The sequence below is a fragment of the Heloderma suspectum genome, chromosome 1 (assembly GCF_057233095.1).
Source record: "Heloderma suspectum isolate Gila_16-S chromosome 1, 16-S_ref, whole genome shotgun sequence".
Classification (NCBI taxonomy): Eukaryota; Metazoa; Chordata; class Lepidosauria; order Squamata; family Helodermatidae; genus Heloderma; species Heloderma suspectum.
The window spans coordinates 47,423,670-47,442,922 of record NC_139458.1 but is presented as its reverse complement, the minus strand read 5'-3'; the positions used below and the strand labels follow the sequence as shown (position 1 = coordinate 47,442,922).

General features: G+C 45.9%; 1 protein-coding gene across 3 annotated transcripts; it reads right to left on the bottom strand.

The window, feature by feature from the left end:
- Positions 1 to 257: 257 nt before the first annotated feature.
- LOC146357169 (uncharacterized) lies at positions 258 to 18,909 on the bottom strand. Of its 3 annotated transcripts, XR_014788777.1 has the most exons (15): positions 18,505 to 18,710; positions 16,436 to 16,612; positions 15,704 to 15,809; positions 12,468 to 12,569; positions 11,440 to 11,532; positions 11,114 to 11,330; positions 9,826 to 9,849; positions 8,320 to 8,442; positions 7,475 to 7,662; positions 5,489 to 5,688; positions 3,884 to 3,975; positions 3,146 to 3,200; positions 1,975 to 2,031; positions 1,381 to 1,478; positions 261 to 1,280 (listed from the first exon to the last, which is right to left on the bottom strand). XR_014788777.1 is itself a non-coding variant. In XM_084841441.1 (13 exons), the coding sequence occupies exons 1-13, from the start codon at positions 18,708 to 18,710 to the stop codon at positions 1,015 to 1,017; spliced, it is 1,854 nt and encodes a 617-aa protein (XP_084697567.1). In that variant the 5' UTR covers positions 18,711 to 18,869; the 3' UTR covers positions 258 to 1,014. The 3 variants fall into 3 exon arrangements, 2 of the variants coding, with proteins under 2 accessions (XP_084697567.1, XP_084697576.1); XM_084841441.1 differs by lacking the exons at positions 1,975 to 2,031; positions 11,440 to 11,532 and having other exon boundaries at positions 258 to 1,280; positions 18,505 to 18,869; XM_084841450.1 differs by lacking the exons at positions 1,975 to 2,031; positions 11,440 to 11,532; positions 12,468 to 12,569 and having other exon boundaries at positions 258 to 1,280; positions 18,505 to 18,909.
- Between the last annotated feature and the right edge of the window lie 344 nt (positions 18,910 to 19,253).

Genomic DNA, 19,253 nt, shown 5'->3' with positions numbered 1-19,253 from the left:
GAAATCTGAACCTCAAAGGGGTTGCCATTTTTCCTGAGGGAGGCAAGCACACACATCTCCAAAGTGTTAATTAGAGCTGTGTATAATCTGCCTTTAATCATCATTCTGCACCTGAAAAAGGAATAATAGATCTCCTGACCTGTATAAGCCATGCAAAAGTACATAATTTCTATGGGGCTGGGAATGCAATTGCTTCTCTTCTTATCACCACCCAAGGCTCACACTCAACAAACAAATTAGGAACAACCAAGCCAGATGCTGATAGTCAAGACTCCTGCACATATATGCTTTATTACACAATTTGGGTTCCGAGGGTTTTTTCAGGAGGTGGGGGGAGGTGTTGCTCAAAACATGGACAGCACTGGACAAACCAATGGGATGGGGAGTTAGAAACAGCAACACAATACACTGGTAAGCAAACTGGAGCAAGAAGGTACAAGACACATACTGGGGGAATCTAAGCCTAAGGTAAGTATTTTGCAGCTATCACAAGTACTGAAACCCAACCTAGAGACCCCCTGGAGTTGTCAACTTTCTACAGTATTCAGCCACTCATTCTCAGGGAGTTTCCAACATTTCCCCTCCACTAACAAGATAAGCTACAAAGTGAACACACAGGTCCTCAGGATTCAACTGAGGAGTTACAAGACTGGATATTGGGCTTTAGAATATGCCACAATCGCAGCCTTATGGCTTCCTAGACCCATGATTAGGGCATGTCACAGATGGAACAACAGTAGAGGGTTCAAGGGCAGCAATATTGAAGGCACCGCCCAAAAAAGAAGGGAAAAAAGGAAGACTATGACAAAACAAATACCAAAGTGAAAATCAGCTGCAATCTGTGCCTGACCTCTTGGCAACCCACTTTGTGTCTCCAACAAGGGATCAAAGCAGCAAAGCCTTCAGGAAAGTAGTCCTATCTTGACAATCCCTGTTCTCATTGACATGCTTGTACTCCTTCACCTTTTTTCCTTTTGACATCCAGTCTTTCCGCTGCTCCCCCCTTCTGTGATCCTAGTATAAAACTCCCAGTGGCTCAGGCTGGACCTGAGAAGCCCCTATCATCTCCTGAAGGTCCAGCTGGAGTTTGTTTGTACTGCTGTAGAATTTGCCAGCCCGGTCTGAGCCCCCAAAGACCAGCACCATGCACAGGTTGTGCTTGCCCTGGCTCTCCTTATCCACGTCTGTCAGGTGAGTATAAGTCAAGTTGAGTAGTGTGTGGCCAGCCCGGGGCACGGAGCAAAGGTCCCCATTCTTGACTGTGCTCCAAGTCAAGGTATCTGCAATGCAAAAATGGAATAAAATAAAGGTGTCGGATGCTGGCAAACCTCTTCTACGGCTTGAGGGAGCTCTGCTGGCAACAGGACTGCAGGGACTTACCCAGATGGAAAGTGAACGCATCACGAAAGGCTCCTTTGGCATTGCATCCCCCACTGATCAGCACTTTCTGATCTGAGACTGGGATGGCAGCATGGAAGCTAGAAGTAGAAGAGGCCAGCTTAAGAGTCAACTCAAGCTGAACTAGGGAGCATGTCAACCTTGTCAAACACAGTGACCAGGTTTGCACAACCAGCAGACAGTTAACAAGCCATGGTGGTTTGTTAACTATGCTGCGTGTGCCGGTCATATGCCCGGGGGATTTGCATAATTAGCCTTGGTAACCAACGGGCTGTTGTAGGGTTCTGGATGGCTAGTTACCTACAGCAACAAGCCACCTAGTCGGGATCGCATGACATGACAAGCCACACTGCTGAGGCTAATCATGCAAATCCCCCTAGTATGTGACCAAAATGTGCAGTGTATTTAACAAGCCACCGTGGCTTGTAAACTGCCTGCCAATCATGCAAACCGGGCCAGAGTCACTCATGCGCCAGCACCACTTCCTGCCCTGCCCTCTGGGATTATCTTATCTTCTGCTCAGCAGTAATGCCCTTATCCCGGCCCCTGTTCCCTTAAAAGATATTGTGCACCTACCACTGAGTTCTGCAGACTTCTCAGGAATCCACTGCATTACATCATCATAAGAAAAGGCTTTGGCCAGGACCAGGGCACCCATGGAGCAGCAGAGAAAAATGTGGAAGCAGGTGAAGAGGAGGAAACGGCTCAGTGGGTCTTGTGTGGCTCACAGGCTACATACAGGGATGCTTTTTAGAGCAGGGATGCAGAACTTCAGGCCCAGGGGCCAAATCCAGTTCTCCTGGGGTCCCAACCTGGCCCTCCATGGTTCCCCAGCTGGCCCCACGCTCTTTCCCCCAATCACTGGTTTCCTGGCTTTTGTGCAGATTCCACCCCACCCCCACCCCCACCCCACACACAAAATTCTAAAAGGTTGAAATCCCTCTCCTAAGGCTTCCTTACTAGCAGTTAGAGCTATAAACTACAATATGCTGCTACTTTGGCCCCAAACCTTTGCCTTTGGCCCCCTTTTGTGTTCAGTTCCACCCACCACTGGAATGCAGCTTTGGCCTGAGAGAGGTTCTGGACCCCTGTGTTAGAATAAAAGTTCACCTCTGCCCCCACCCCAGCCTACCCTATTTTATCTAGTCTTGCATCATACTCTATCGCCTCCATAGGGATCTTAGATACAGGTAGGTAAATCAACAGCTGCAAATCAATAAATACTTAAGGGTGGAATTTCTCCTTGGCAACTAACAGCCTCTTTCTAAGAACAGCACATCCAGTTTAAAGCTCCATGGCCTGTCTTGGCCAGATCCCAGGCACGGCCATCCATGACTGAGAGCACCAGAGGTGACTGACCCCTATGGCAGGGCACCAGTACCTCAAGTACAGGTGCCAAATCTGGCCTCTGGGGTTCCCCACATAGACACATCCCTGTCCCCTGTCTCCACACCATTTCCTCCGGCCCCACCATGTTTCTCCCATCTACCAGTTGTTTGGTGGTTTCCCAGCTTTTGTGCAGTCTCTTCCCCATTCTCATTAAGAAATGCCTTTCTTAACGCTCAGTTATACTAGCAGTAAGAGCTTTAAGCTACAATATGCTGGTGTTTGGGGCCTTTCCTTTTGCCTTTAGCCACACCCACCACTGGAATGCAGTGTCCAAGAGCTTCTCCAAAATGAAATTGGCTCTGGGTCACTTACACTGTTCATGCAAGAGAGCACATGTAGCCTCACAACCGCATCTTACCTGCGAGCAGAAGGTTGTCCAGGGAGAAAAGGAACCGATGTGTACTCCATAAGAGCTGGAGGAAAGAATAAATGGGAGATATTTGAGATGCCAGGAACTTTTCACAAACACAAAGGTTTTTTAACACCTTAAAGGACTAAAATGTATTATGGCGTAAGTGTTCACAGACTTGAGTCCATTTCATCAGATGCCTGAAGGGTTAACCTCAATTGGCAGGTGTATATGCACATGGGTGCAGAAAGAAGAAATGTAAACAGTGGGGTCAAACAGCAATGAAATGCGCATGCGCCCCCCTACACACATACAGTTCATGCATCTGAGGAAGAAGACTCTAGTCCACAGAAACTTATGCCACAATAATTATGTTAGCCTTTAAGGTGCTACAACTTAACTCTTCATTGGTTCCACTGCACAGGTAACCCTCTGGAAGGGGCTTGCAGACAACCTAAACACACAGCATTTTATTGTATTACAGTACCCCTGTAATCGTACCAGGGCCAACGTTAGGTTATTTTCATTCCCTTCTCCAAAACGTTTCAAAGCAAAGTCACTGCTCACTTACTTTACCCAGAGTTTTCTTCACATTAGTGTGAAATTTCCTATCTTCAGGCAGCTCCCACCTCAGGGTCCTCCTTTATTCCCACAAGGCACATCAGAATACACCTGCCCAAAAGGTGGATTCCAGCTCCATCTAAATCCAGGCAGTGCCTGAGAAGGCAGGCAATGTCCCATTCTTACCCAGATCCAGGATGTGTGTATCATTCAGGTATGTAGAAGTTCTCTGACCCCCAAATATGACCAGCTTGTTCCTCAACAGAGTAGCTGAATGGCTGTGAGACAAGACAGCAAATAAGTACAGAAAAACGAGATATTAGCGTCAGTCTACTTAGCTAAAAATCTTGTTCACATCTTACATTCTATTAGTAGCCCAATGAAGTCACATCAATATTAGCAGGACTTCTGATGGAAAGATGCCAAATATTTGGCCAACTCTAACAATGCCTTAAGAAAATTATGGAGCTCCACTGAAGGATTCTGGGAAACCTGACAGTTCCAATAATAACTTTGAAAACCCAAGATCCTAATATGAGGGGACATCATCCTCAGGACACAGACTGTGAGCCACAAAATGAAGTATTTTACCCGGAGAAATGCACCAAGTGACCTAAAGTATTGCACTGTTGCCTGAGTAGATTCTCCAAGATTTATCTAGGTGAAAAGCAAAGGATATAAATCACCAGAAGGAACAGATTTTTCCCCTTAACATTAACAAAGTGTCATTTAAACATATTCAGGAGCCTGTAATTTGGTCCAGTGAGCTACAGATGAACCTTCTAGCTACAAATACGACATCTACTAATTTAAATACAGAAGCAGTCGCATCTTTTCATTCTTTCGCTAGAGCAGGAGGATTCTGTTACCACACCGGAAGGAATTAGGAAAGGCTTCAGCCAGAACTTCTGTTGCAAAGGTAAGGAAGGAACTACATCAAGAACTGCACAGCATTATCAATATCAGCTTGGATCCTAAAACCCATGAGTGACACTCATGAAAAGGGGCTTTCCCACTTCGCCCTTCCCTGCTGCAGCAGCATCCCACCCCATAGCTGATCCTGAGGGCTGGGGGATACAACACAGGGGGCTGCAGATGGAGGAGGGAGTCTGAGGAAATCACAGACTCCCGGCATGAGTAGAAGTACTCGTACTAGACATATTTGGACCCAAACCATAGTCTTTCCTTCTTCTCCTGAACAGAGCTGGGACATCCTTGCAGTGCAGAGCTATAACAAACTCCAAATTTGGGGGCGGGGGGAGAGATACATGGTTCCAATAATAAGGAATTCCATGGGGAAGGGAGTAGAGATGTGAAGGCTTGGAAAAAACTGGGGAAAAAACTGGGGAAACCCATTTCCCCCTCAATTTTCCAAAAATGGGGGAGGTGAAGTTTCTTTTAAGTTTTCTGGTTTTCTCTCCCCGCACCCCGCCACCAACTCCAGGCCTCCACATCTCTAGAAGGGAGGGAATCAGAGTACATACAAAAGTAAATAAGATTATTTAAAGAACAAGAGCTTTCTGAGGGAGCATCAGCTCAGCTTAAGGCTGAGTTCACACATGGCTGTCTGTCTCCTTAGAATCCCTCAGCACCAATGAGGGGATACCATACAAGGGTTCCCAAAGAAATCACTCATTTATTCACTTCCAGCTGCGTAGAAAAGAAAGAAAAGAGCAAGGGAGACCAGTATCCCACTTTGACCCTGGGTGGGGAAAAGATCAAGAGAACAGCACTGAAACCAACATTCCCCTCCCTAGACCCCTCTGAGATCTGAAAGCAAAGGTGCCTCACCCAAGCCTAGGCAGAGGCTTCTCCCCTTCAACAATGGGTTGGTACCAGATCTCATATTCTGGGTTGAAAATGAAGAGTGCGTTACTGCAGGCTCCCATCTCCAGGGAGGACATTTTAGGGAAAGCTCCTCCAAAGACAAAGAGCTCCTTGCGGTAGATAGTTGCGCTGTGGTAGGCCAGCGTGGGCACTTTCCCCTTCGCCTGAGGAAGAGATCTCCAGTCACAATAGTCTTGGCACGTTAGACTGACTTAGCAGCACTGGGGGCCCTCCTCCTGGTGACATCTCTGAACAGGATTCCTCCAGCTCCTGATGCCTGCCAGACAGAACTCAGATAGGACCTGCTCCAGTGACTCCCCTCTTCACCAGTGATGTAAATGAGGTGTTACTCCACTTTTCTCCACTACTTGAAAACATGATTAAAAAAAAAAAAGTGGACAAGATACAGGGATAGAAAGAAATGCACACACGCACATACACGCGCGCGCGCACACACACACAGTCAGACTTCCTTTGCAGTCAAGCTCTCCAGTCCTATTTCTAGCCAATTACTTTTATTATGCAAACTACAAGCAAACAGGCATTGGCTCAGGCTACAGACAGTATCCCCATATATTCATTAGGGACAGGCTTTTCTAAGAGGCTTTGCATAATACAGGATTGCGAAGACTCTGGGTAGTCACCTGATGTCAGGGTGGAAACTGAGCCCAGAGAGCCTCAGAGCAGTTCAGATTCTGAGGAGGAACAGCAATCCGTGGGAGAGGAGCCAGCTCATCCCTCACAGGCTCAGCACCTGGCAGAGATTCCTCCTGCCAGAATTCCTGAGATAGTGACCCTGGTAGTGAGGGAGTGCGGGAGGGGGGCTTCTTAGATGCTCGACACAGACACAAAGAGGAGCGATGGAGGGCGTGGAAAGGAGGCGTAGCACCCATTTGGCACGCAAGCACCGGCCGCCTCCTATGGACCCAAGGGAAAGAGGGAGGATCTCTCCCTAGCCCATAAGTTCTGGATCTTCAAGTGACTCTCTTTCAAACGGGGATCAACTGCCTACTTGAAGCTTAGGCCACTCTGCTGTTCCTTGCTATAGTCGCTGGTGATTAGCATCTGAAAGAGTAAGTTGTAAAAGGACTAAAGCTTTGAAAAGAATTCCTTTTGTCTGTGTCTTGAGTTGGCTATTGGAATCTACTGAGAGAGGCTGCCAAGGTGCTCCTGACACCTGAGTTAAGACCATAAAATGGAGTTGCTACGAAAAGACAGGTAACCTGTAACTGTAGTTCTTCAAGTGGTCATCTGTGATTTCACATATATGGGCTCTGAACCTGAACAGACCCTCGATTTGGGAAACTTCTATAGTTGAGCAATTTTGGTGAGAACCCTTCCCCCTTTGTCCCAGTACATATGTCCCTAGCGGGTTCCCACTTATTCCCTCAGTTTTCTTTCAACCACCATTGCGCGTGCCTTATTAGGGACACTTCTCTGTCTTTCAGACATCTGAAAGTGTGTTCTTTGCGATTGCCCCTGGCTTCTACAGGCTCCCCTTCCCAACCTGGAGGGCCTACCAAGTCCCACCCTCATGGTGGGTCTTTCCATGGGGTTACCTCCCTGGCTGCAAGCCTCTCAGAATGCCTCATGACCCTGCATTGCTCCTCCCTCTTTATCTGATGCCTAACCCTTGGGTCTCTGATTCCTACCTCCACCTCCTCTTCATTAAGAGCCTACATTCCCACAGGTTCAGAGGGCCCAGCTTGGCTGTCCTCCAAATAATTAGCTGATGGCTGAGCTTCCTCCTTTCTGCCACCATTATTCTCACTGGCCTCCTGCTCCTGCAACCTTGGCACCTCGACAAGGCCTTCCCCCTCCCTCTCCCTGTCTGACTCAGAATCAGTTCTTATGTCTTCTTGGGGCACGTCTGCAGAGGTTCCTGGACCAATCCCCCCTCCCCCCCCTCTTTTCTTTGGTGCCCATTGCTTTGTTTCTCTTGAAACTCACAGACACATGAAACCACTTCCAAGATGCCGTGTCCAGGATATAAATGCTGCCATAACGCTTCCCCTCCCTCATACCCCCAAAGATGTAGATGCGCTTGGTGTCTGGGTCAAAGGTGGCACTGTGACCTCGTGAACATCGTGGCATGGAAACTTGTGTTGGGAAATCCATGGGGAACCAGAAGTCATTGTCTGCGAAATCAGTAGCAGAAGACACGAGATGAGCGAGAGAGACAATACATAAAAATAGCCATAAATATGCTACAGTCTAGATCAGGGGCGCAGAACCTCAGGCCTGGAGGCTAAATCCAGCTCCCTGGGGCCCCGACCCAACCTTCTTGGGGTACTCAAAAGGCACTGCCACCTTATCCTGACCCTCCCCCAACCACTAATACTTTGGTGATTTCCCAGTTTTTATGCATTTTTTTCCCTCATTCGAAAAAGTTGAAACACCTCTCCTAAGGCTTACTTAGTGGCAGTGAGAGCTTCAAGCTAGAATATGCTGGCATTTTTGTGTCTGCCCCTTTTGCCTTTGGCTCTGCTCACCACTGGAATGTGGCTCCCAAGAACGTCTCTGAAATGCAATTCAACCATCAGGCTGAAATAGGCTCTGCACCCTGGTTTAGATTCTAAAGTCACCTTACCTACTGCCAGGACTCAAATGTGGTACAACAGAAGTTAGCGCCAGTCACTTTCAAATTCAAATTGACAGATGTGACAGATGCTCTCTTAACCAGTAGCTTTCCATCTAGAAGCCACTTGCTGATCCCCACTGAGCTTTCCCTCCCATCACTTCTGGACGGACGGACAGGCACACATCCCCCACTGCAAGCATAGAAGCCATCTCACCGATTTCCAGTTTCCAGAGAGCATCCTTGCAAAATTGCTGATTTGTGCCTTCGCCACCAATCAGAACTGCAGTTTCAGGGTCACTCAGGCACATGGCATGACACCACCGAGGGCTTGGACATGCTATAGAGGGCAAGTGGCAGACAGTCAGCAGAACCAGACCATAGAATCCACCTTATTGTGGAGGAAAGTAATTCAGGAGACCTTCTCCCTCAAGCCTAGAATATGAAAGAGCCTGGGTGATTCCCCACAAGATGCTTAGTATGGAATTGCCACAGTTTGTTCACTCATTTTTACAGAGCATCTAAGGGATATCATCGTCAAATGTTTTTTGTCTTGTGTTCATTCCACATTCCTTCCGTCTTTCTTCATGACTGAACAAAAATCTGACTTCTTAATTTTTAAATAGTGCAATCTGTGCAAGTGTAGATTGTCTTAGTGCAGGGAGGGGCACAAGGGAGGACAGGATCTACCTGTAGATGTTGTGGGTGATTTGAAGTAGATCAGCAAGGATTTCTGATCCAACCTGTTTAACAATAGCGGCCACAAAATGACACATTTTGTCATTTGTTGTGTGTTACACACACACACAAAACACAAACACAAATGTACTGCGGAACTGAAGGAAGTTTGGAGAAACCAGGAACTGATTTTTGTGTCAAAGGACTGAGCTCCATTCATTTCTGGTACTGAAAACAAACGCCTAGGCTCAGTATTCTTTCAATCTAACTGTACATTTTTTGCATCAGGCTCTACCTGGTGGACTTCAGAGTTCTAGTAAAAAACAAAGTCAATCCCACAAGCCTGAAGCCTGCCCACTCCTTCCTTAGTGCTTAACTTCCATCTTTTCCTGGAGGTACAGTTTAGATATGCGTAGTGATGTCTCAGGCTTTCACCACACTTTTACTATTACCTTTCCAGACAGCATCATTTTATTAACCCTTTTTTTAAAAAAATCATTCTTTTAATTAGCACTCATGCTGTTTCAGCTATATTTTTTTAAAAGTGCAATATTTACATGAGTGCTTAAATGAAAGAGCATAACAGCATGAGCCTATTTTTTGTTGAAAAAGCCCACCACATCTCCTTTCCATGCCCACCTTTTCAGCATCATGTTTCTTTGCATTTGATCTGAAGATTTCCCAGAACACATTTTCTGACACTTTAAAACTTTTTTTTGCAAGTCCTGAAAGCCATTGCACTTAAAATCAGTAAGTGTTTTAGGGCGCAATCCTATGCATGTTTAGACAGAAAAAAGTCCTACAGTTCCCAGCATTCCCCAGCCAGCCATTATGTTCCATCCTGGCATGGATGGAACATAATGGGATGTACACACACACATACATATGCTATCTGCTCCCCCAACCCCCAAAGCATGGGAAATCAATTGCAATTCCACATGTAGGTTACAGAAGAAGAGCAGTGACTGGGTGGCACCAGGAGCTGCCAGTCTGGAAGCAGCCTGCAAAACTCAACAAAAAGTCCAAGAAAGAAACACTTATTTACCTTGCAGCTCCTTAACCTCTAAGTCTGCAGAGAGGAGAGACAGAAATTATTATGCTAGTGCAATGGTATCTACATACTAGTTTTCAATGCCTGGCGATGGACTTTTATTTTTCTGGTATAATATTTTTCATAAACAAAAGCATCATCCAAAATCAGATGCATGTATTTCAGAATGCACATTCAAGACAAATTAACACAAATCAGGTAGATACTTACATGCAATTCTGAGCACCAAGGGCCATACTACACATTATATTAAACGCATACTTTGGCATTGAATGATTGTTTTTTCCAACTATAAATAGCAGCCCTAGAGAGGCACAATCAGGATTGCAGCATGCAGGCGAGGGGGTGGGGGGTAGATTGACCCTTTCCTACCACACTGTGTTCCCAGTGATAATCACCACTTCCCAAAGCTGGCATTTGGCACTGGAGGGAAGCTGCTACTGGAACCAGGTTTTTGACTGCATAAAATGAGAATTCTGCCCAGGAAGTTAAAAACGAATTGGACCTTGTCTTCATAAAACGAACATCCAAATCTGAGCATCACTGATGTTACTAAGCCTATAACTTGCTGCTAGGTATTTCCCCCAACTCCTATGCAAAACTGGACTATTCTGAATATGCACTGATTAGATGTGGTAGAGTTCAACATGTGCTAAAGTCATCAGTTTGTATCCAATGGCTGCATGAAAGGAAGGCAGCTTCTGCATCTGATCTTTCTCTTCACCTCTTCCCCCTGCAGCTCTCAGTACTCCCTGCAAACCCTCTCCAGACAGCTGGGGGAGGAGCGCTTCCTGAACAGCAGGAACTGTCTTGTACTGGGCTGCAGTGCAACAAGAGAATTGCCAGAAATTGGGCATAGAGATTTTACATCAGCAGGAACTCCCACTAGCACAAGATTTTGGGTGATTCCTCCCTTATATTGCAACCCCAGGCAACACAGCCCCCACTGTTCAGGAAGGGGACCCCACCCTCTGGAGAGGGTTTTCAGGGGGTACAGTGGACTGCAGGGAGAAAGAGAAAGACTGGATGTGGCAGCTGCATTCAACTTGCACAACCACTGGACATATCCCATCATTTGTTTTCTGACATCACTGCAACGTTTCTGAAAGCTGGGCTAAGTGGCAGCACAAGATGGAATGAATTGCAACTTGGGCATTCAACTGGAACACAAACACTCCCCCATATGCCAAAACACTGCACAAATCAACTCCTTCCACAGGTACGACAAGCTAATGTGGTCTTGGAAACAGGCGATAACCCCTAATTCTATAGGCTCATCTACCTTCAGATTCCCGCTGTTCATCAGGTGCCAAAAGTTCAAAGAGAGCCCTCCTGGCCTTATTCAGCTGAATTGGGTTAGGTAGACATGTTTTCTTCCTGGCCTCCTCACATTCTGGTCGTGCAGCAGCTGGTTCTGGCGCAGGAAGCATCAGCAGCTTTTCCACTGGTGGAGAAAACTTCCTTTCAGGCACAACTTCTTTAACAGGCATTGCTGAATTCTGAAAAAATAAATAAATCAGAATTCAGGAGAAAAAAAGCAGAATTACATTGGAAATCATTCAAGATAAATGAATGGGCCGAATGAAAGGAGGCTCCCTAAAGGCATACATTATGGACAGGTCCAGATCTGCCTGGGTTGCCTTGAAGTTTTGCTCCTGCTTTGCACTGCTTGTGAACTTCCCGGAGGCATCTGGTTGGCCACTTTGAGAAGCAGGATGCTGTATTAGATGGACCTTGGTCTGATCCAGTAGGACTCTTCTTATAAAGACAATGCATTTAGGGCAGGGGTGGACCTCTGGCCCCCATGTGACCCTATCCACTTCTGTTGCTCCTGACACTCCCACCGACAAATTCAGCAGCACAGCAGCAACAAAACAAAAAAAACAACCCAAAAGACAAAAAAAAAAAATCAGCAGTTCGCTGCTGAAATTCAGTGACAACCCACTACAGAGTCTCAGAAAGGCCAAAAATTAGGTTGCTCTCTAGCTAATTTTGCCTAAGTTCAGATGACTCTTTTTTTTTGCCACTACCATGTCACCAAATTCAGTAGCAGCAGCAGGAATGCCCACTGGGGTTGTGGGGCAGAGACTGGAAACTGTCCCCTGGACCAGCTAAAGTTGCCTGTCCCTGTCATTTTTGCTGCAAGGAACTCCTAAAAATTCCACTGTGGAAACTTCAGAACTGAACCAGAGTCTTTGGGCAACTGTTCTAGGTCTGTGAACTGGAGCCATCCTACACATTAGAGACTGAGGAGGCTGAATTCTGAAAGGTTCCACTTCACTGTGTAGGTGCAGGGTTATATTTTTGCATGCTCTCCAACACTGGAAAACATGAATACACACCAGTTTTGCATGTAGAGACAAGCCCATAAGGCAAAAAAAAAAAAATTCACTTCATGCTCTCACTGATGTGTTAAGGAATGTGGGGGAGCATTAAAAAGATATTACACCTCCATCCCCCCACCCCAGACACACACCTGCAGTCTGAAATAATGCAGTCCAGAATTCTACCACCTGTGTAACTTGTAGACTGGCTGCTGATTGGTCATGTCCTAGAGGTTAACTATTTATATAGGAGATGTAAATAGAATGAAAAAAGGCTGTCATCAGAAGATGACTCCAGGACATAAAGCCTACCTCAGAGGGCTCATCCAAACCCTGGATGGTATCTTCTGGAAGAACAGGTGACTGAACGGGTTCCAAAGCCTGAAATGGGCGAGTGGGGGTGCTGTTGAGCAACTAAGAAGGAGATGCAAACATGAGAATGCCAGTTTCAAACTGACCCAACATGGAATGCACAAATGAGGGGTCGTTATCAGGGCCGACGTCAAGAGTAGGCACGGTTGGGCACTGCCAGGGCCGACGTCAAGAGTAGGCATGGTTGGGCACCTGCTGAGAGCCCACATGCCAAGAGGGGCCCACTGACAAGAGCCCCCTGAAGTTGCTCCTTCTCTTCACCATTGGAATCTGCTTATTCACCTCCCTCTCTCTGGCCTAGACGGTAGTGCTGGTGGCGGTGAGGAGGAGCAGTAGATGCCACTGCATTCTTGCTTGCTGGCTGTCTGTCAAGCAAACAAGTGGTAGCAATGATGAGAAAGAGAATGAGGAGCAATAGCACTGGTGACAATGCTGGTGAGAAGGTAGACTCACTGAAGGAGGGTGTCTTGCCCAAACAAACCTGGCGCTGATACTGGCTCCTATAATGGTGGTTACTGACTGGGGGAGGTATGGCGCTGAGGGTTTGATAGGCCAGGTAAGAGGAAGAGCAATTAGACATCTTACACCTATCCCTCCCCCAATCAGATGGATCATAATTGCCTTACCATTTTGCCCTCAGGTTTGTTGAATAATTGGCTCAGTCTGTTATAAAATATCCTTTATACATGATTTAGCTGCGAACAACAAAGTTGACCTGGCTTGTATTACTGAGACCTAGGTAAGGAGGTGGGGTGGGGGGAGTTGGCCTCTCCCAGCTGTGCCCTCCTGGGTACTCACTTCAGCACTATGTGATGCATCTGGCAAGACTCTTGTATCAACCTGCCTAATAGGCTACCTTCCAAGTATTTATCCGAAGTAGAGTTATTGGTCCTCCACATTTTTCTCATAAGCAGTAACTTTCCTAAGCTATGATTTTTATAAAGAAACACATGACATATCATCATATGAAGTTTGAACCAGTTTGACTCTAGCAAGGCATTATAACAGAAGCATTTGAGCTGACATACTATGACTTTTCACTGACCTAGGAACCTGCTATGGGAAAAGGCTAAATTTTACCAGCTGAACGCCGGAAAGGCCAGCAGATTCTTGAGATAAGGAAGTTGGGGGAAAAGATAACTGCTTACTGATCAAGTCCATGTGTGCAGCTTATGAGGCAAAAGAGTCAAAATAACATATTGTAAGAAGTAAACAGGACCTACGAAAGAGAAGCAGGCGGCATCCTGTTTGGAGAACTTAAGGAAATGCACTCAGAAAAACTGACAAGATATGAAATTAATATATTACCACAAATTATAGCTGGGAACTTTGGAAAAAATAATAATTGTTAGAGAAACTCTGTTTCGTGGAAAACACATCTAAGCAAATTGATAAGACAATATGAGAGCCAAAGCACAGGGACTCCAGGACATGCCATGCCATCTTTCCTCATGAAAGTCCAAAACAACTGTCTCAGATTGACATCTCTGCTCCATTTTGCTCCCAGCTCAGAACTCTTATTGGGTGAGAAACTTTAATCTTTAAAGAGGTATGCTCCTAGAACTGAACTTGGAATGCTTTTAAAATGTGTTTTGTTTGTAACAATGATGTATTTTGTGTTTGGTCTGTGCTCTTATATCAAATGTGAATCATGTAGAAACTGCTTCAGTTTTTAAAGTAAAAAATGAAAAGACACAACTGATCTCAGAGTCCTCTGTTTAAGAACTCTGCGTGTTAATACCAGGAATTCTTAAACTTACATTTCCCTGGTAACACTTTATTCCTGGAATATAGTGTGGGATACGTTGCCTGCTGATCCATGATCCAACTAAATACAAAAATCCCATATCAGAAAATCCCCAGACAAGGACAAATTTGTCTGTCACAACTAAAACAGACTTGAGGGCCAGGGAGAGGGCAGCATTTTGCCGATTTGGAACTCCCTCTCCAGCCTTCCTGTCCATTTGAGGGCCAGTGTGGATTGGCTGCATCTGGTGCTGGGAGCCCAAGACATATTAGTAATTCAGCCAGTGCACTACCCACCCTGCTGCCCATCAGTCTCCCTCCATGAGCTGATGGAGGCAGTCTTAGATTTAGTGATAATTCCCTTGTTGCAAATTGTTGCAACAAATTGTTGTTGCATGCTTGCAAGACATTTGGATGGCTAACATGCTTGAATTTGCCATGATCTAGACACCACTGTTAATGCAGATCAGTAGATGATTGATCCAGGGCACCATCTCATCCATTTGTTGGATGACATTCAGTTTTTAGGGGCTGAGGATGTGAACAAAGTGCTTGGCCAAGTCCAGCCAACCACTTGAAGGCTCACCTCTTGTCCCTCTTGGTTTATTGCATGTAGCAGAGAGGGAATGACTGGCTGGGTCCAGGAGGTAGTAAATTCCTTATTGAGAAATGGGGCGGTCCCAGCCTCCTTAAAGGAAGCAGTAGCATGACCTCTCCTTAAAAAACTTTCTTTGGACCCAGAAGACTTGAACAACCACAGATCAGTGGCCAACACCCCCTTCCCAGGCAAAGTGCTCAAGTGAGTGGGTGCTAACCAACTCCAGGTACTCTTGGATGAAACTCATTTTCTAGATCCATTTCAACTGGAGTTTAGGCCTCGTTTTGGCACAGAACCTGCCTTGGTTGCCCTTTGGGATGACCTTTGCTGGGAGAGAGACATGGAGAATAAATAGGGTTGTATTCCCCTGGACTTCTCAATGGCTTTCAACATCATCAACTTACGGTATCCTTCTTATCTGGAGAGGATATCCGGTTTAGGCATGGGTGGCATTGCTCTTCAGTGGCTCTGCTCGTACTGACAGTTGTCTCCAGAAGGTGGTGCTGGGGGATTTCTGTTTGACTCTGAGGTATTACTTGGGCAAACCCAACAGAAACCATGGTTCATACCAAGAACCATCAGAACCAGGTCTAGAAAGGTGCTTATCAGTGCCTCCAAAATAACTGGGACAGAAGAAGACTAAAATTTTAGATAAGGCGATCAATGGAGAATTGTTTCCATCACTGATGACAGTAACATGGCAAGGATGGATGCTGCTATGAGAACATTCACTTTCAGATTTGAGTATATACATGGTGCAAGTTTAAAATGAATCCACAAAGTACCAGTGGTGAGCCCAGAAATGAGATGTCAGGATAGAAAGTTTTCTTACCTGTTCCTTGACAGTCAGGAGAAGCTTAATGGGATTACCACTCTCTGCCTGCTTAAACGAAGCCAGCAGAACATCCACCCTCCAGTCACCTTCCCACACCAAACACCTGATTGAGTAAACACACAGACACAACTCACTATTTCTTTCCCTAGTCACCCAGGGAAGGTCTCATGACAATAGCACAAGGGGTGGGAAACCTCTTTCAGCCAACAGCCAAATTCAATTTCAGAGAAACTCTTGGGGGTCACATTCTAGTGGTGGGTGGGACCAAAGGCAAAGGGGGTAGGGCCAACATCCCCAAATACCAGCAGATTGTAGGTTAAAACTCTTCCTGCCAGTAACAAAGCTTTAGGAGAGGCATTTCAACATTTTAGAATGAGGAAGAAACTGCACAAGAACCAGGAAACCACCAAATGATTGGCAGTTAGGGAAAGGGGGCATCACCAGGCAATGGGGCATGGCCATTTAGGGAGACTCAGAGAGACGGATTGGGACTGCAGGATTGCCAGATTTGACCTCTAGGCCTGAATAGCAGATCACATGTTGATCCCTGAAGACCCAAGTTCTGATCCAGCCTCTGCTATAAACAAACTGGCTAATCCTGAGCACATTCCCTGCCTTTGAAACAGGCATTTAAAAACCCTCACAATATGATTGGGAAGCATCTAGTATTCCAACAGCACCATAATACTGGCAGCAAACTCCATTAAGTATCCAGATTCTAGAATTAACCTCGCTTCAGGTCCCAGCTTGCCAATTCTTTGCGGCTTAACATCTGGATTCACTAGTATCTCCACGGTGATGCTTGTCTTCTGAGAACAGTGGCTCCAGTCACCCAAGCCAAAGATCACGAACTGTTTTGGCAGTGGAAGTGGCAAGCGAGTCTGGTAACATTTCTGATGGCATTTGCTTAGAGAGGACAGAAAATATAGTCATTTCAGCTGGGGAGATATTAAAGAGAGGAGCATAGTGATGAAAAAAATCTAAATAAAAAGACTAGAATTCTCCCCCCCCCCCCCGCAAGTAGACAAAAGAAATGGACAGAGGTTTAAAAAACAAGAAATGAAATACAACAAGCGTATTTTCTAAGGGTCACTAGAGAAATTCTCTGCTAACAAAGCCATATGTTCTGTACAAGTCCAAAGTTAGTTACTACAGTTTGTCAACAACAGTTGGTCTGATAAAATAAGTGACCTATGCTATGTGGGAAGTAGATTTTTTTTAAGCAGGGGCTTCTCACTTTCCCAGCTTCCTTTGAAAGTCTCGTACCAGGAAGATTGCATAAGTTAGAAATGGCTCTCCTTTGCAGTAATGGTATATACATAGGCTAATACAGTCCTTATTTACAGGAACAGTCTATATTGTCAGATATGGGCCCATTTTGCATTTGGGGTGATTCTGTGGATGCTTTTTAATTATTTTTTTAAGCAGACACATGTGTACTAAAGTGTACACATGGCTTCCCTTCCATTTTTACCCCCACACTTGCCTATCCAGACAGTAAGCGTTGCTGAGTGAGCTTACTTTGTGGCTATCCTGTGAAAAGGACAACCAGATCCACTGTGAAATTAGACATTCTGTTGGATATTTGAAGGTAAAAAGAATTGAAAAGCAAGATAAAAGTTTTTCATTATTCTTCCCACCTCCAGGGTTATGATCAACTTTTTTAACACCTGGGTTCATAAGCTAAGTGCAGTAGAAGCTTTTGCAGAATACATAAGGTTAAGAAGAGCATTCACCAGCGTAGGATTGTGGTGGGGTATGCCAAGGCTTGGGGCAGGGGGGAAGAATTGGGGTAGCCAAGTACAACCTGTGTCCTTCTTTTCATTTGGGAGATTGTGGAAGATATGCAACGCACACACAGAGAGGTTGCCAACTGACCTGAAAAAGCAGCCTTTCCCACTCATGTACCTTTAAGAACAGCTTAACATGCAGAAACCAACAGGCGAAGCTTTTCAGAGCATATATTGTTTGTATTATATCTTATTCTTTTTAAGAATTAGCATTATATTTTGTAATCCGCCCAGAGAATGCCTGTTACTGGGCAGCTTAAAAATATAATGAAGTATTTATTGATTTAATTTATTCCATTATTAACATGTATATACTGCCTCATGTGCTAAAAAGCCATCAAGGCGGCGTACAACAGTTTAAAACAATAAAACTCAACAACAAAAAACATTAAATATAGTAAAAACAGTAAAACATTGAAAACCACACATTTTAAAAGGCTAAATTAAAAGGATGTATATTTACACCCTTTCTCAAGGCCAAGAGAGTGGGGGACCACCAGTAACTCTTGAAGGAGTGCGTACCATAGTTTGGGGGCAATACAGGAGAAAGTAAGGGCACAATCCTATGCACGTTTAGACAGAAAAATGTCCTACAACTCCTAGCAGTCGTCAGCCAGCAGGGCTCTCTGGGGCATGTTGGGAGTTGTAGGACTTTTTTTTTTTTCTGTCTAAACATTGCATCCTACGGAAACATAATCGTTTACAAACGTCGGCACAACATGCTGCTGCTAAAGGCACAGCTACGGTGGTTGGTTACAAAGTTGGCAACCCTAACCCCCACGCAGACACTGTGCAAATAGCGTCCTACGTGGAAACGACAAAATAGAATTGTCTGGGTCGGTGGAAATAGGGGATTGGCGGTGCTTGATAGTGAGGCCTATCCGGTCATGTTTCCCGCCTAAATTCAATCTCCTGCCTGCTTTCCCGCTGTTCACCCTCCTCCGCGTCGGGAAAACAGGCGCGCCCGCCTCTCAACGCAGCCAGCCCGCCCGCCCGCAGAGGCGTCACCTGCTAATGAGCTGCCGGGGCGGCTCGTTCAGAGACCAGAGAACGTAGAAGTCGAGCTTGTCTCCCGCCGGGGCGGAATCAGTCCCTCGGGGCTGCTGGGCTGCGGCAGCCTCCTGCTGCCACAGGCCTCCAGGGGTCCAGCTCCATCGACGGCGGGGAGTTCTCAACCCATCTGCAGCCAGGAAACTGGAAGTATCCGAGAGCATTGCCAGGAGATCAGGGCTTTAAGGTCCAGAGGCTCTCTAGGTTCGGGGGTATAGCAGACAATTGACCCAGGGCGACACGAACAGGGAAATTTGTGCGCCAGCAGAAAGAACCTTCTCGGGCCCCTATCCGGGCGTATCGTTTCCAAACGTAGACGCGTCGCGGCTTAAACCTGCTTCGAAACTCTCCTGCACCACTTCTAATCGCAGATGCGTGGTACCAGGGTTTAATTGCTAAGACAGGAAACCTAGATACTTTGTAGCTGCTCAGAGGATCTCTATATTGCCTCACACATTCTGGGGGCTGAGCTCTGGAATCAAACGGCCTTCTGATCTCTGTTTGAAGAAGCCCTTTATCAACTGCAGGTGTGACAAGGCCTGCTTATGGCTCATTTACTTCAAGGTAGAGCCGGCTGGTTTAGCGACAAACCAGAGAGCATAAACTCCGCCCTAGCTGGAAAACCGAGCGGGAGGAAGCCTCGCCTGTTTCTTTCACACATTGCTTACAGCACAACACGTGTAAAACTCTCAGCACAGGCAACGGCG